The following is a 16,888-nucleotide window of genomic DNA, read 5'->3' as shown; positions in this document are numbered from 1 at the left end:
ATAGTGACCCCCCAGTATAGACTCCATACCCTGGGACTGGCTACTGTCTCCCAGGGCATGTAAAGTCACCATTGACTTTACTAGTCTTAAATTCTGAACAGAACCAGTACAAACCATCATATTGTGGATGTACTGGCTGGGGCAATTCGATTGCCCCAGGGTCTGTTAGTCGAGGGGGCACGTCTCCGTCCCCCCTGATCGAGTTTTGGCTGGTGGCAGTGGATACTACTTTTTATATTCAACCGCGAATATTTTCCTATGGGATTTCCCATTGTGTTAGGCTACTATCTTTATTTAATTATTTAAGGTAGCCTCGAACAAACAGCTGGTTTATTTAATTAATAGGAATTCTCCGGTTGGTATTTTTTGCCAAAACTTGATTCTAAAATGGCATTTGTGTTCTCTTCTGTGACTCCAACCCAAGTCGAGCCCTTTGTTCCACTTTTTGGCGGGCTTCTCCACAGAAGCCCTCCAAGGTGGTGCCACTATGTCTGGGGTACTTAGGAGGGGTGGAGGGGAATTTAGGCACCCTGGACTGAGTTGTCTAGGCAACTCAAGTTGCACTCCGTCCTAATTGGCCCAAGTGGTGAGCCGGCCGGCTCACCACTTAGCATGTTTGAGTGACAGCTAGGCTCAGTGAATGGGGGGTTGCTGCATAAAAGCAGGGCTTTGGGGACTGGAACTTCAGAAGTCGCCACTTGACCTAAGAATCCGACGAGGGAGAAGCTGAGCCGACCTGCCACGACACCACGACCGGTGGAACCCTGCTGGACCGTCTCACCACTTTTCCCAACGACAGAGGAGATCTCCCGCCGGAGAGTCTTCTTCCTTTGACTGGTGGGGATAACCAGTTTCACCGTCTTTTCGCTTTCCCGACGTATCTCGTGGCCGCCTTGCCCGTGCTAAGCACCCCGGCAACCGGGATACCACGTTTTACCACGACCGCGAGATAAAGGTACCACCTTTTACCGGAAAACTCTGCGGCTGGTTTCTGCCCTGGTAGTGCAACGACCTGCATCTTTCCTCCACGTCGAGATCTTCTCTTCCCCTGGACAACGACGCAACTTGCAACCACTACCAGGAACAACTGCCACCGCTGGAGGATCCTTCCCACTTAAGGTACTTTGTCCCGCCTGGCTTCCCTTGCAACCGACTGTACGGGGTAGATTTAGCCCCCGGCTTTCGAACCTGGGTTAGCCTGGGACACCTTTGCTAAACTTTTCTAAGCCTCTCTAAACTCTTTTCTGAACCCTCTGCAAGACTTTCTAAGCCTAGTGTAACTGTGTGATCTTGGGCGCATTTGTGCTCTGCTCTCTCTAAGAGTGGGCCCAGCCTTTGGACTTTGGCTCACCAGTGACTTTTTGCTCTCTGCCTTGCTAATAGTGTTCCTGAATCATAGAGTGGTGTAACCCTGCATATTCTGTCTTTTTCCCTCCCTTTTTCACAACCTTAGTAGAGTGCAATCTAGTTAAGCGCTCACCTCTGTATGAAAATAAGTGGTGTCTTACTGTGATTTTCTAATAAGGGAAAAAGGGGTGTATATATCATAATAGTAACTGTGTTTAGAATATTTTACAATAAGAGTGCTGGAGTGTTTCAACTGTGTGTTTATAAATAAATAATTATATACTTTGATACCAAAGCTCTGGTTAGTGTTTGCTTGTATTATTGTATCTGGGTGCCTATTGAGTATACTTTGCATACTGCCTAACTCTTCTTGAGGGAAGTCTGACTGTTCAGCCACAGCTACCAGGTAAATCTGGGTGGTACAGACTGCTACCAAGTGGGTTTACTGCTAACACCTGTAGTCTTAAATCTTTTGCAGTGGTCCCTAAGGGAACTGCACAGGTTTCTGCCTAACAACTGTGTGCTGCCTCTTGCACTTCGATTGAAGCTCCGAGGGCCAACAACTCTCGCCTCATGGCTTCCCTGGGGCCACACCCTCTGGAAGCAGGGATGCCTGCAGAGACCTCAGATCGGCACGTCGGCTCCTGCTATTGGCCTGTGTGAGCGGCATGTGTGAGCGGCATGTGGACCGCAATGCCTACAGCTGGTGCTCTACCTGTGTTTCTGGTGGTATCATGGAATTGGCCACCCTATCCATGCCCTCAGCCAACATCTCGTAGGCAGCGCCCTGTTGTTGTGCAACAGTATACATCGACTGCTCCCACACTGTCTCCTCAGCATGCACACATCCACCACGTGTGTAGGTCCTACGTCTGCCGTACCCAAGGGAGCATGGCCCTGGATATGATGCCACTGTCTGACATCGGCCCAGGACCAGAAACCAATCGTTTGGAGCGTGGCCTTGCAGCCATAACCACCACAGACGGACGTGACACCACTGACTGGCCCTGTGAGGGCACCTGAGCCCCTGCAGACTCACAGGCCACAACAGCTCCAACACTTGGTGCACTCACCTCCGACAGCATAGAGGATTGAGCATCCACTTCAGCACCAGAGCTATTGGATTCATAGGAATCAGTGTCGAACTGAGACATACCCCGGATGGACTGTTGCACCCGCAGATTTTCATGGGCTGCCACACCACGTCCTTCACTGGTGGTCTGTTCCGACTCACACTCCCGTTCCTCCTCTACCTCCTCCCATGCATCCAGTGCATCATCACCTGCACAAGGACATATAAAGACATGAAGAATCATGTTAATTGCATTGACATTTAACATTTGTATCACAATGCTGTCCTGCAACACATTGGCCCTCATTACGACCCTGGCGGAGTACCATGGTGCAGATTGCACCATGGTACATGGCGCTAAGCTGCCAATTCCGCCAGGGTGGTTGGTGGATTTACCGCCCCATGCCGACCTTGGCGGGGCGGTAAATCCCCAATCCCCATTTTACCCTTCCCCATTCCCATTCTTGCCCCATAGGGTATAATGGGAGTGGGGAAGGCGTTAATTACGCCACCGTAGATTACGGTGGCGTAATTAACAACGAGGTTCTTTACCGCCATGGATTTTACCGCCTGCAAAAAGCAGGCGTAAAACCCTCCATGGCGGTAAAAAATCTCGTAGTATGGCGGAGAGGTACGCCATGCACTACGCTGGCGTAAAACCCTCTCCGCCATGGTCGTAATGAGGGCCATTGCCATGTATGTTCCCATGCCATACATTGCATACACAGACTCTTTCCAAGAAGCTTTCAGATCATGGCATATGCAGACTTGCAACAACATCCCATGTCCCTGACCATGTAGCCAGTGGACACAATGTGAACAGACATGGATTTCTGAAAGCACATTCTGTCTCATGGCACAGCAAACAGTTATCCGAAACATGCTAAATGTGCATCATCATGCGGCTATGCAACATGTCATTACAGTACATGTGAACATGTGCACACATAATCACAGCCAAGTACACTACATTTACATGAAACACCAGTGTGCAACTAGCACAGGGAGTGCACACAATGTGGACATGGCCTGAGTGTCGAGTCCCAGGTGTGTGATGTGGAGAGAGTAATGACCTGCACTGGGAGGTAGGAAGAGGAAACAGTGACACACAAGAGGGACAGGGGCATGGACCCATGGAGTGTGTGTCGAGTGTGGGAGGTTAATAGGGATAAATCCACACACATATTTTACAACAGGGTCAGTGCCCTAGTTGCAGCGCAGATGTGTACAGTATCTGAAAATGCAATGTCACTCATGGAACACTGTCAGGCCCGCTGCCAGTGTTCATGGAAGGAATCTGTAGCATGGAACCACCTACGTACATGTGTGGATGGACTATCTACAACATGCAGTGCATGAAGTGTCACACGCGTTACACACACAAGCATTTGTCTTGCCTAGCAGTGCCACTAACATCACTGATGCAACTAACCAGAAGCCACATTGTAGTGGCATGTAGTACATGTTTTATGTGTATGCTGGTTGGTGATGACCTCCCATGCCTTGCACCTGATCCACATGAATTAAGGTGCTCATTGCCTCTTCATGTGGTGCGAGCTCCTGCTCCTGTGGTGACCCCTCTCCAGTTGTAAGAGCAGAGGCGAGGTTGGCACCAAGCTTGTGTTTGGTGCGATGGTGCATGTCATTCCACCGCTTCATGACCTGAGCAGCGGTGCGTCTCTCATTACCTAAGGTGTTGATGTCGCCTGTGACTCGCTGCCAGTGCACCAGACGCTGAGCAGGCGTCTGTGTGCTCCCTGGCTGCGTGCACATGGCACTGTCCTGTGCTGTGTATTGGGGTTGATCCTCTTCCTGTTGTGCATGCTTTGACTTCTTGACATGTGGTGCAGACCCTGTGTGGCTTGGAGCACTCGGGGCACCAGATGCTGGACCACTAGTGGCCTGGACCATGGCAGAAGACACTGATGCTGGGACAGCAGATGGCCCTGCAGGTCCCAAGCCCTGGGTGGTGGGCACAGCAGCTTTAGCTGGATGCCCCTTTACCTTTGAGGGACAGGACATCAACTGGCCCTGCGTGTCGGTGTACCTGGGGGGGATGACAGCAGCTACCGCTGCAGGTCCCTGGCCCTGGGTGGTGGGGACAGCAGCTTTAGCTGGACGCCCCTTCTTCTTTGATGGACGGAAATCAGCTGCCTCTGCATGTCCGTGTACCGGGGGAGATGACAGCAGCTACCGCTGCAGGTCCCTGGCCCTGGATGTTAGGGACAGCAGCTACCACTGCAGGTCCCTGGCCCTGGGTGGTGGGGACAGCAGCTTTAGCGGGACGCACCTTCCCCTTTGAGGGATGGACATCAGCTGCCCCATCGTGTCCGTGTACCTGGGGGGATGACAGCAGTTACCACTGCAGGTCCCTGGCCCTGGGTGGTGGGGACAGGTGCTGCCCTTGCAGCTCCCGGGCTCGGATGGAGGGGGGGCAGAGCTCTTTCTGCACATCACCTACCCCTGGAGGTAGGGGCAGCAGCTTCAGCTGCACGTCCCCGACCCCGGCCACCTTTCACTCTTGGGGCCTTCCCACTCATGATACAGATGGACTAGTACAATGGAAGGTGCACCAAGCAATTCTCCTGGGCAATCGGAGTGAGGGGGCAGTGTATGTGATGGAAAACATACTTCTGTGGTCCAGCAAGGCTCAATGTTATCCCTGGTGAAAAAATATATGGGACACGTAACACACAGGCACCCCAAATATCAAAAATGCGTGTACGTGACACCTCGGTAGCGCCCTTAAAAAGAAAAAGCGTTACGCTGTGGCACCCAGCAACACAAAACATACGTACGCGAAGCCGGAAAGCTACTGTATTGTCAATAATGGAGGTACACACGCGTATGCAAATCCCCCACCAAAATAAGAAGTTTGTACTGTCACAGTAATGAAGGAACTACGTGGCACCCCAAAATTCTCTGTAATGCATTTCTCCGCCCACTCCGAATGGCACGTACGTTCTTCTATGCACTTCGTTATCCCGATTCTGAATGGCAGCACCCAGCGCGTGTCACGTAAGTTACGCGCTGAGGGCCTATCCTCTGATTTCACGTGTACGTGCTAATTTTGAACGCGCAAAGTAACCATCACTCTGTTTCCGGCTGCCCACGCTCCTGCCTATGAGCCTTTTTACCTGCCTCCTACTGCCCTGAGCTGCCTTCTACCGAGCCATCTGCTTCTGCCTGCCCACTGTGTGTGCTTGCTGCCCGCCTGCCCATCAATTTGAGTGCCTGCTGTCCAGCCATTGGCAGTGCTCCTGTCCTTGGCCCTTTGACCACCTCAGCTGATTCACAAGACTCCCAACGTGTCAGAACATCACCACCGCTACAGAGCCAAGCCACGGGACCACCATGCCCACCCACACCTGTCTCGGGGGTTGCCATGTCTCAAGTAACATCTTCTGAGGTAAGTAGCAACCCTGTGACAGCGAGGCAGAGGGCTGTCAACTTCATTGCCAAGGAAGTTGACATCCCGGTGGAGCGTGTCCTGGGGCATTATGATGCCCTCTTCAATCCCCAGACTCAACGCGGCAAGGAAGGACGGAAGCTGATCTGAGATGGAATCGTGGATGTCATCAACGCGGAGGGGGTGGCATCCTTCTCCTTCAAACACGTGCACAAGCACTGGGGGGACCTAAAATCCAGACCACAGCAAGGCCCTGCACTTCCTCCAGGCAGGTGCCGCCGGAGAGGGACGGAGGTTCTGGATCAACACCACCAACATGCGGGTCCTGGAGAAATTCTACCCAGCGCTGCACTCCCAGGTCCGCGAGTTGCAGCAACATCTGGAGTCGTCAGGTTAGTGTCCATGCTTTGCTGGGCTCCACAGTGCATATGCATGTATGTTGGTAGTGAGCACCTTGGGCTTCCAGCAAGTATGCCTCTTACGCATGTCTGCATGTATGACCCAGACAGTGCTCTAGACGTGTGCAGTGAACCATGTATATATTTAATGAGTTCACATTTGCATTGTGTGTTGTTTTTCTGACTTTCACGTGCTTTGTTACATGTATCGGAGACGTGCACATGTGACAAGTGTGACAGATGAGGTGGTGTTGTCTACCTCATGTGCATGCATGGTGTTCATGTGTATGTGTCTAAGATGTGATTGTGTGACTGGCCATCACTCATGGCTGGATGAAACTGGTGCATTTAAATGTGTGACGTACTGATGTGGCTGGATTGTCATTGACGTTACTCTGATGTGATTGCTCATCACACTGCTTGAGGACTGTCAGGTGATGTGTGTGCATGACATGTGTATGAGTACATGATGCATGTATGTGTAGCATGCACGATTTATAGGTTGTGACAGGGCCATGTCCACGGGTGTGATTGTATGTTGGGATGGACAGGCATTTATGTGCATTGCATGGACATGTATGTTGTCGATGAGGATGATGGTTGTTCCCTTAACCAGTCAACCTTTGGTGCAAGTTTGTGTTGCCATGCACACACTGGTGCAGTAGCCTAATGTTTGTGTTCTATGTCTCCTTATCCGCAGGTGCGTTGGAAGAAGAGGGCGGAGACAGTGCTGTGGAGTAAGGCATCAGGGATGTCTCCACCAGGCAGAGGCGCAAGGCCCAGCCACACATCCTGGACACAACATTATTGGGGAGTGAGGAGGCAGGTGCCGCGTCTAGACCATCGGCAAAAGGCTGCTGGGGGGGGGGGGAGTTCAAGAGGGCGAAGGTGGACGTGGACTCCTCAGCAGTGGGAGGGACAGGTGAGACAACACAGGGGCCATCCAGTGAGGAAGACACTCTGGAGTCATCCAGGTTGGCAGGAGTGTAGGGGGAGGAGGCAACCGTGGTAACCCCGCCCATGAGGTCAGGCGGGGGTGGTGAGGTGGGTGTTACTGCTGCAGTTCTGCCGCTGGTGCATGAGGCTGTGCAGGTCACCGTGGAGGTGCCTGTGCAAAATCCTGTCCATGGGCCTACGGCAACAGCTGTATGCACCTGCCGGCATGCCTCAACCCGGACTCAGCCCCAGGTGTTAGATGCTTCTACCCAGACCGACACCCCATTGGCCGGCAGCTGTTGCCATTCAGGACAGAGTGGTACCCCTGCTGGTTGGTGTAGGGAGGCGTACCAGCATCATACATGACAAAGTGCAGGCTTGCTGTCGAGTGCTTGCACATCATCACAATGACTTATGGCGTCTACTCTCCTCCCTAGCAACTATCCTGTTCCAGATTGTGCTGCGTGGGCTGGCCACTAATGCAACCCCCTCCTTGTCTTCCTCCTCTGTGCGCCAGTCATCCTCCGGGGCGCCTTCTGGCCCACATACCACCAGGGCCCCCAGGCACCAGTCCCAACCACATTGGCCTGTCTGGTGGAGCCAACATCCCTGCCTGAGTTGGGAGTCGACAGTGAATCAGCTGAGGTGGTCACTGTGCCGATCCTGCCAACAACAGGAGCACTGACAACGGAGTGATAGCAGGCACCCACGAGCAGGGCACAGGCCAGACATCCCCAGGTAATGTCATCAGCCCAGAGGGTGTCCACACGAAGCAGGCACCAGGCACTTTGGCAGCAGCAGACTCTTAGGAGGAGGCTATTTCACTCAGGGCATACCATTACAATGGGGCAGGTATACGGCGTCAGGCAGGATGCAAATGTGGAACTGAGAACCACAATGTCTTCCTGGTTAGTGCGCTACAGGCAGCGCATCGGAGCAGAGAGGCAGTGGGCTCGGGAGGCAAGAGTGACAATGGCCAGGGCGGAAGTTTTACTGCATTGGGCAAGGACGTGGGCCGCCATCCTGGAGGCAACTTGCAGAGAGGCGGAGGGGTTGGAGAGGAACATGCTTAAGGCCCTGCAAGCCCTCTAGGAATCTACAGAGGCCCACCTGGGGGAAATGGACAAAGTGTTCGATGATGCCCTGGTCCAGACATTGAGTGAGATTGGGGATGAGGAGGACTAACCCGCTGCCTGTGTACATAGTTTTTAGGTGTAAGTTTTCTTTGATTTTTTTTTTTTATTGTTTGGCGCTGACATTTCGGCCAATACTCCATTTTTTGTTTGTAGGTGTAAGTTTCCTTTTGTTTACTTTTTTTTTAGAGTGGACTAATTGGACTATGTAACGGATTTACGACACAGCACACTCCAGACAAGGACTCTTTCCACTGGCAAGCAATGTGGCGCACAATAAAACGCTTTTTATCTTTGATTTCGGATTGTACTTTGAGAAGGCACCCCACCCGTCTCACACCCACCTTAACAAATACCGTCTGTCGCAATGGACTATGAACCAGACCGTCGTGTAACAATTAGATATTTATTAATTTTTAGAAACCAATGTTAATGTTAAAGGATATTTGTACCGCGCACTATCACCACCGGAGTGTTCACCTGACGCTATGGCGGCTCTGAAAAAAAGGGAATGAAGGCAGTGAGTTAGTGGGAGTAAGCTGGTAAAGTGCAAGAGAGCAGTAATGTGCTGTTGGCGGCCTCAGCCCGGTAGGTCCGTTGGCTGGGCTTGGGGTGTTTTGCGGTCGGTAGTCATCGTGTGCTGTTGTGCGAGTCTATGTGTGGTTTGTTGTGTTGTTGCTATGTAGTGAAGTTTGTGCAGATTGTTGTGTTGTAGGCTTGTGGTTATGTTTGGATAGAGTTTGAGAGGTGTATGCAGAGGGGTGATATTGTTAGTGGATTGGCTAATTGGCATTGCTGTCTGGAAGCGAGGCGCTAAAACTTCCATATTCTCTCCAGGTGGTTGCAAGAGCATCTCTGCGTCTCTGTCCAGATCTGAGACCGTCCGACACTCGCAGTCCTTTCACACATGATATCCACATAGCCTTGCCCAGGTTGGGCACCGGCCACCTATGTGACACCTGTCTGTATGCGCGGGTAGGCAGGCGTTTGTGCGTCCCTTCAAATCTGGCCCAGAGAGTATTCCCAATCCAATCGATGTGCGTCAATGCTACTCCATCAATATGTGGCGGCTGGTTGGCATTCATCATCTTATTCAGTTGCTCATGCATGCTACCGCTCCCAGCCCCTTTGAGGCGTGGCACATGCCAATGCTTGCAGTTACGTCTGGGGACGGCACCTACCTTCATTCATAACTCCATCTGGTCAATGCTCATGCCAATGACCACAGCTTAGTTCAAGTGTGGCAAGTGCTAACATTCACACAACTCTATACGGGTCTGATACCTGGTAGAAATTAAATCAAATAAAATAAAATAAAATCAAGCACATCAAAATTAGGGTAGCAGCCACCCCAGTGTGCCAATACAACTACAAAGTTTTATAATACAGTTCATTTAACTTTCAACATAAGATACAAGCACCTTTAACAGAAATGGAAACAAAATCACTTTTCTTCACAATCACAGATGGCACATAGGTTATGAACTCCCCCTGCAACACTTCCCAAAACAACTGCTGACTAAATTATGTGTGGATGGAAAGCAGTGGCAATGAGTCAGAAAGAAGAGGGAAAAATCAGATTGAAATCCAACCCACCACCCCAGAATGGGAGGCCAAAAACGATCATGAAAACCTTCAAAAGGAGCAAAATGCCATACTCCGATTGCGGTCCAATATTTAGGACAGAAATTTGTGTGGCTGCACTAGAGACAAGGAAGCTTACAGTTTACTGGGCAGAGCACTAAAGCAACGTGAACACAGGCGAGAAAAACGATTTTGGGAGGAAAACAATGCAACCGAAATCACACGCAGCAGAATTGCAATTACTTGTTTCACACAGGCTTTAAACTGGCAAACAGCTACGAAAATGGGCTTAGCAGTCAAAATCGGAAATCGTTTTTTGGGATGGGAAACAAAGGCACAGAACAGATAGAATACTGAGGAGAAGGGATGACGCTTTATAGGATGACAGTATGTTTTTTTATGGGAAATGCAAGTCAGATTTTTTAAGAAAAGCAAAATACACAGGCAAAATCGGTTTTGTTAGCACATTGATTAGTTCTACTGAGACTATATTTTAAGGACTATAATTGTTAAAGAAAGGCACTTGTCATGAAGTGGTTGGGTTCGAATTGCAACCAGCTCACCCTGAATCTATTTATAGGAGAATTAATGTCTTTATTTCAAATGATACTAGGGACTTACACAGATAATTACACGTGTTATAAATGAACAATAATTTAAAAAAGGGCCACTCTGCCTTCAGACCGGTTAGACCTGGGCTTGGAGAGGAACTTGTAGCCATCAGGAGGTAGAGTGTCAAAAGCAGTGAAGGAGCTGGCATTGAACAGCATCTCTGTGAGGGCGAGGACATCAAGGTCAAAGTCTTCAAGGAGATGACATGTGTCAGAGGAGTGTTTAACAGCAGAACGAGAGCTGAGGGTAGCTATGTGAAGCAGGCTGCCACCTTACTTCGTACACCTTCCTCTCTGCCTTGTTCATTCGCTAATCATATGGTAGGTATTCCTACATATATATACATGCAAGAACTTGCTCACTCTACTTGTAGTAGTGGACACGTGTTTGGTATTGGTAACACAGTACCCTTTTACGGACTCTTCTTTCCCTATTTTCTGAAAATCATTGACTTTAAGTACAGAAAACCACACTTTTATAAAAAGAAATTGCAATCAACTAAATCGGCTAATTATGCCCATTTCACAGTGAGATCATACAATATGTGCCTTTCCTTGCGAACATAGAAGCATAGAAAAACACGGCGTGTCATATATTGAGATACGTAAACAGCTATGGGTGATTGGTGCTTTGAGCTGTTGCACATGAAATGATGCATGCTTTTTGTCACATACATCTGTTGTAATTCATGAACAAACAGCCTGTTGTAGTGCATGATCTTCTCCTTTTCGTTTAGATTGAACATTTAGAAGAAGAAGCTACTATTGTGACCCTGATGTATCAGCTCATTGAGAAATACCACATCCCAGCGCCTCCCGAAGACCTTGCGGTTTACGCCACTCTTCAGCCGTCTATTACCGGAGTTCGAAATGCCATCGACAAGTCATTTGGGGAAAGAGATGGGAGCATCGAAAAATTCTGCCGCAGTTTAGACCAAGACATTCTGGAACTCAACAGAGAAGTAAAAGATGTGAAACAAAAAGCCCAGGTAACATCACACGTATTATATCAAGCTCCACAATCTTAAACTTGAGCCTAAGGGCATGGCCATTATGGTCGCTATTACTGTGGGCTCCATTAAGAGTTTAGGCGGTATTATCAGATAGAATACCGGCAAGTGGAATTGCCATTACCACATGTACTAAACGTGTAGTAACAGGAAGGGCCCACATAATTCAGTTATTCCCCATTTTCAAGCCTCATAGCACTCTATGAAAAAGGCAGGCAGTCTCATGGAGTTTCAGATGTGAAGCTCAGAATTTAGCAGTCTGATTAAAGCTGTGGTTGAAGTGAGCAGAAACGGTCGGGAGCAGCGTTCCTCTACTTTGATTTTTTACTGTTTACAGTTACAATACTGTTGGTAACCATTTTAACCATTCCAGAACATTTCTTTGTGAAGTTAAATCACACTTCTCTACTTTACCATTCTATAGTAGTTAAAGATAAACTGAAATCTGTTTCAACTTGATTGGCTGTCAACCAGCATGGTTTCAACCACTGAAAAATGTGTTGCATGTTGCTCCCTTCCTGCCTACTCTGTCCCTCGCCAGGGTCACACTTCCACTACTTTTTTTGGTACACTTCTACCGCTGGATAAAACGCGATAAAAGTATTGTTAATTGGTAATTCCATTACTGCCACTGTTTTACCACCTCACTAAACTATTATTGAGGCCATGTGTCCTTCAACAGATGATGCATTTGTTATTTGGAGTCGGTGTGCTCATTTTTAACGGCCGGCTGCATTTATTTAATCTATTTATTTTATTGGACATTTGTATGGCATATATACACAAGTGTTTCCAGGTGCCACAAGACCGGATGGGGCATGGGAATCATAAAGGAAGAATAACAAAAATAGTTATATTGGCCTTGTGACAATCCTATTGTGCAAGTGCATGACAAAGGTAAGTGCAGGGGGCAGGGGGAAAAGGGGGAAGTGCAGGAGTGGGGTATCCCAAGGAAGGTGGTAGCCAAGTGCTGGGTGGGCCAAGGCGGCAAGTGCCAGGGGAAGAGGGGTGGGGGAGGATGAGTGCGGTGAACAAGGAGGACCATGTTCGGCTGGTCTGGGGAAGGGGGATCGAGGGCAAGTGTTGGCAAGGGGTTCTGGGGGGACTGGTAGGGGGTGATCTGGCCCCTCTATGACTCTGAAGGGACCAGGCCCCAGTCTCAGCAGCAGAAGGAGAGTTAGCACGGGAGGGGGAGTGGGAAGGAAGATGAGAAAAGGAAAGTCTTGACAAGTTTCCGGAACTTAAGAAGATCCGGCTGATGTCTGAGGAGGACAGGGCGGCCGTTCCAGAGGGAGGAACCAGCAGAGGAAAGGGATCTACCTTCCACTATCTGCTTTGAGAAACATTTGACCTGCATAGAGTTGGAGCCAGAGGATCAACAGGACTCTGGCCGGGAGGTATTTAGGGAGGGAAAGCTGGATGTAGCGAGGTCCCTGGCCCCACAACGCCTTGTGGATGAGGCAACGGTTCTTGAATTTGATCCTTCTGGACACTGGGAACCAGTGGAGAGTATTTAAGGCTGGAGTGATGCAGTCCCTGGTCTTGAGTCCAAGGATAAGTATTGCAGCCCTATTCTGGATTAGTTGAAGGGGGTGAAAGGAGGAAAGAGGCAGATTGAGGCAGAGGCTGTTGCAGTAGTCCAGCCTAGAGAGAACCGGAGCTCTGGAGACATTGAGCTTCAGGGGGAAGGTGAGGAAAGGTAGAATGCTCCTGGGGAGGTGCAGCTGAAAGTTGGACTTCTTGGCAAGGTCCGTGATGTGTGGAGAAAAAGAGAGGAGTCGAAGATGATCCCAAGATTTTTGCTTCACATGTGGGTTTGGGAAGGGGACCCAAGGAGTCTGGCAAGACAGTGGAGGGGCAACAACGAGCAGGCGTCCCAATGATAAGGATCTCCGTCTTCGTGGGATTAAGGCGGAGATTATTGGCAGAGCACCATGCCTGAATAGTTGCAGGCAGTCGGGTATGAGGGAAGAGGCAGAGAAGGTAGAGGATGGCAGCTTTAAAGAGAGCTGTGTGTGTCATCTGCATAACACTGCAAATGAGCAGAGAAGGTGGAGATCAGGTGGGCCAAAGGGGCCAGGTAGATGTTGAAGAGCCATGGCATGGGGTATAGCCCTGATGGACGCCACAGGTGGAGGAGAGTAAAGGTCCGATTTGCATTTGGGATGGTCTGTTAGAAAGGAAGGAGGTAAGCCACGCCAGTGCCCTGTCCGTGATGCCTAGGGTATCATGGAGGTGGTTTGAGGATGGAGTGGTTGACTGTGTGTCAAAGGCAGAAGAAAGATCGAGGAGGATCAGAACAGAGGAATTGTTTGAGTCCAGAATAGAGAGTATGTCTTCACAGTTGTTTGGGAGAACAGTTTCTGTGCATCTGGATGCCCTGAAACCAGACTGGTGGTCATGGAGGCAACCAGCCAATTCAGTAACCATGGTCAGTTGGGGGATGACCAGCTTCTTAAGGAGTTTGCCCAAAAAAGGGGTGATCGACATAGGGCGATAATTAGCCGGCCAGGAAGGATTAGCAGACAGCTTTTTTAGGAGAGGGTGCACAAGAGAGTGCTTAAGGGGCAGTGGGAAGGAGAGAGGTTGCAAATGCGTGGTTGCATAGGTTGCTGGGGTGAGAGAGGCGATGTTGTCCTTGATGGTTCTGGAGGAGTATGGGAGCACCTGTTTAGTCCTCTAAAGAGGTGCTCCCATAGTCTCCCGGACTTTCATAGAGCAGACAACTCTAGAGATCTCATCTGGTGCAATGGGAGAGAAGGAGGAGAGTATAGGAGGGGAGCAAGGGAGGCATGGGAACGGGGGTGAGCAAATGACAGAGAGGGCAGGATGTCAAGAGGTTTGGAGGAGGTGTGGGTGAACAGAGCAGAAGGCCTGGGAGGGGGGCAGAGAGGAAACTGTGGTAGGATTGGCAAGTTCCTTGCAGATTTTAAAGAGTTGCGCTGTGTGATTATTGGCTCCAGATATGCAGGCTTGGACATGGACCCTCTTCTTGGAGCAGGTGGTGAGACGATATTGCCTTTGGAGTTGGCGGCAGGCCAGTTTGTCAATTAGTTTATCTCTTCAGTGCTGGTCCAGTTACCTCATTATGTTTTTAAACTACTGCCATGCAGGGCTGGTTTTAGCGGCAGCAGAGCAGCGGGGACGCAAAGCAAAAATGTGGCAACCCCCAGGACATGCAGGAGGAGGTGGGGCACCAAATGTTTCAGTAGGCGCTGATGCGCATTTAATTTCAATAGGGCGCCTGTCACGCCTTCTCCCACCATGCCAGCTCGGGGAAGACCTTGAAAGACTCCCACGAGCTAGCATGGTAGGGGGCTAATGGTGCACCGGCCGGCCCGGCCTTATGGCCGTCCCTGCTGCCCTGTGTATCCGTTTCCCTTAATTTCCATGTTTCTGGTCATACACCCATCTTCTGTTGTGTAGCCACATCTCTTATGGTCAGTCTAGTTTCTTCCAGGACCACATCTGTCCTCTCAGCTATCTTCCTCGCTGATACCCTCTTGGCCCCACTGTTTTGTTCATACCTGATTACCACATGACTTTTCGCAATGCAGTAAGAATCATTTTCTCAAATCCCCACATGCTGTATTTCACCAACTTCCCCATGCAACCAAGATGCCGAAAGTTAATCGTGCTAATTTTCCACTCCTGAGCAGGTTTGTTGTGAGCAGTGTGAGGAGTTTTTCAGGGCCTCAATAAAGCAAGTTTAGTAGGCACTTAATACACACCTCCAGTCTCCCGAGCAAGTAAAGGTAGTTTGGTAAAAAAGTTTCCATGAAACCGCCTGTGTTTGTATACAGCGCTTGGTACGCACACGTTGTACGTTGCAGATGCTGCTATTAACAAACCCAAAGGATCACAATTTATTTAACTTGAAGAATGAAAAGCTGATTCGACTAGACAAAAAAATATTCACTATATCATTTTTCCCTACATCACGAGCGCTCAAATAAAGATCCATTAAAAACATACTGGTTTCCGCGTGTCACCAGGGCGTCTTAAACAGAGCCATTTTTAATGTATTACAAATCCTCTAATCCAATTATCTCAAACTTTCATGATATTCTGAGCTCCATGTAAAATAATATTAGTATCCTTCCGTGATAGAACAACACATTTCTTATTTGCTGCATATTCTAGATCTAAGTAAATATAGGTACATGAATATGGCGCAAATGAGGAAAGTGCTGTACTGTCACAGAATGACACTGTCCTAATTGTATACGGACCCCAGAATCTGTCCCATTGCCAGTTATTCCGGAATGGCGCATAGTAAAAATACTCAGACTTCTGGTACTAATTTACACATAGAATCTGAACCTTGAACCTCATGGTGCAGCTTGGGTGGAGAGACCTAGATGCACCCATGTATATTCCCAGCATTTAATTCAAGTTTTTATCCCAAAGAGATACTCCATCTCCCTTGTACTCCCAATTACAAATCCTTTTGAAAATAATATGAGCATAAAGCGTGGCACATGTAAACTGCTTGGGAATCCTAGTGTCTCACTTCAACCTCTCCTGTGTCTGCTAGCTTAGTAGGAAGCACTAAGAGAACCATGCCTCCCGCTAGAGACTGCCTATCTGTATGCTTTACTTCCACCCACAATTAGTCTCTTTTAGAGGGTATAAAGCGGTGCTGAGAAAGAGCCACGTTTTGCATTAGTGTCTTAATAGAAAATGGCCACCAATAAAGATGTCAAGCCTCCTGTTTCACTTTTGATGGGATAGTCAAGTTAACTTAATGTTTTTATTAGGAGATTAATTCCATTAAAATACCAAAACAGTGCTTCCACTATCGACTATCTTTTTGCACCTTACTCCTTATTTCCATCAATACTGGATATGGAAGTACTCCTGAGACAAGAAAGTGACCATCTACCTTTGGCTTGTTTTCCACATTGCCCCGATTGATGCTGGTGGTACTGGCACTATTGAACTTAGTCCATGAGCGAATCGAATTAGCTGGAGGGCCACTAACCTACACAAAGCTAACGCTGTGGTTGAAGCCCTATGGACACAAGCATTAATTAACATCAGTATTCTTTATGTGAAGGATGGGGAGGCTAGGGACTTTAATGGCTACCACACTATTATTCAAATTCCACCTAGATCTGAGATTGAGGAACCCACTCTGCTGAATCTGATTTTGACCGATTATGAAAAATTACTACTGCTCAGATCTGAGTGTGGCGTAGACCAAGGACAAAGCACTTGTCTCACCATACACTAATTTACCATGGCCAGAACAAATCATTTGTTCACAAAATATTGGTTGCCAAAAGGAACCTTAGGCAGGGATCTTGGTAGACTCTGACACATGTATACATCTCCTGTGGCTTAGCCACTGCAATCCAAGAAAGGAACACCTTTACTGAAACTGAC

General features: G+C 48.9%; 1 protein-coding gene across 1 annotated transcript in view; it reads left to right on the top strand.

The window, feature by feature from the left end:
* Window positions 1-16,888, top strand: part of DNAH6 (dynein axonemal heavy chain 6) — a 3,423,448-nt gene that overhangs the window by 1,262,861 nt on the left and 2,143,699 nt on the right. The window contains exon 15 of the mRNA XM_069626424.1: window positions 11,228-11,479. Within this exon, the coding sequence (XP_069482525.1) occupies window positions 11,228-11,479 (252 nt within the window). The remainder of the gene's footprint in view (window positions 1-11,227; window positions 11,480-16,888) is intronic.

Source organism: Ambystoma mexicanum, chromosome 6p, assembly GCF_040938575.1.
Source record: "Ambystoma mexicanum isolate Mex_15411 chromosome 6p, UKY_AmexF1_1, whole genome shotgun sequence".
Classification (NCBI taxonomy): Eukaryota; Metazoa; Chordata; class Amphibia; order Caudata; family Ambystomatidae; genus Ambystoma; species Ambystoma mexicanum.
Note: the sequence above shows the minus strand (reverse complement) of the source record. Positions and strands in the feature narration are given on the sequence as shown.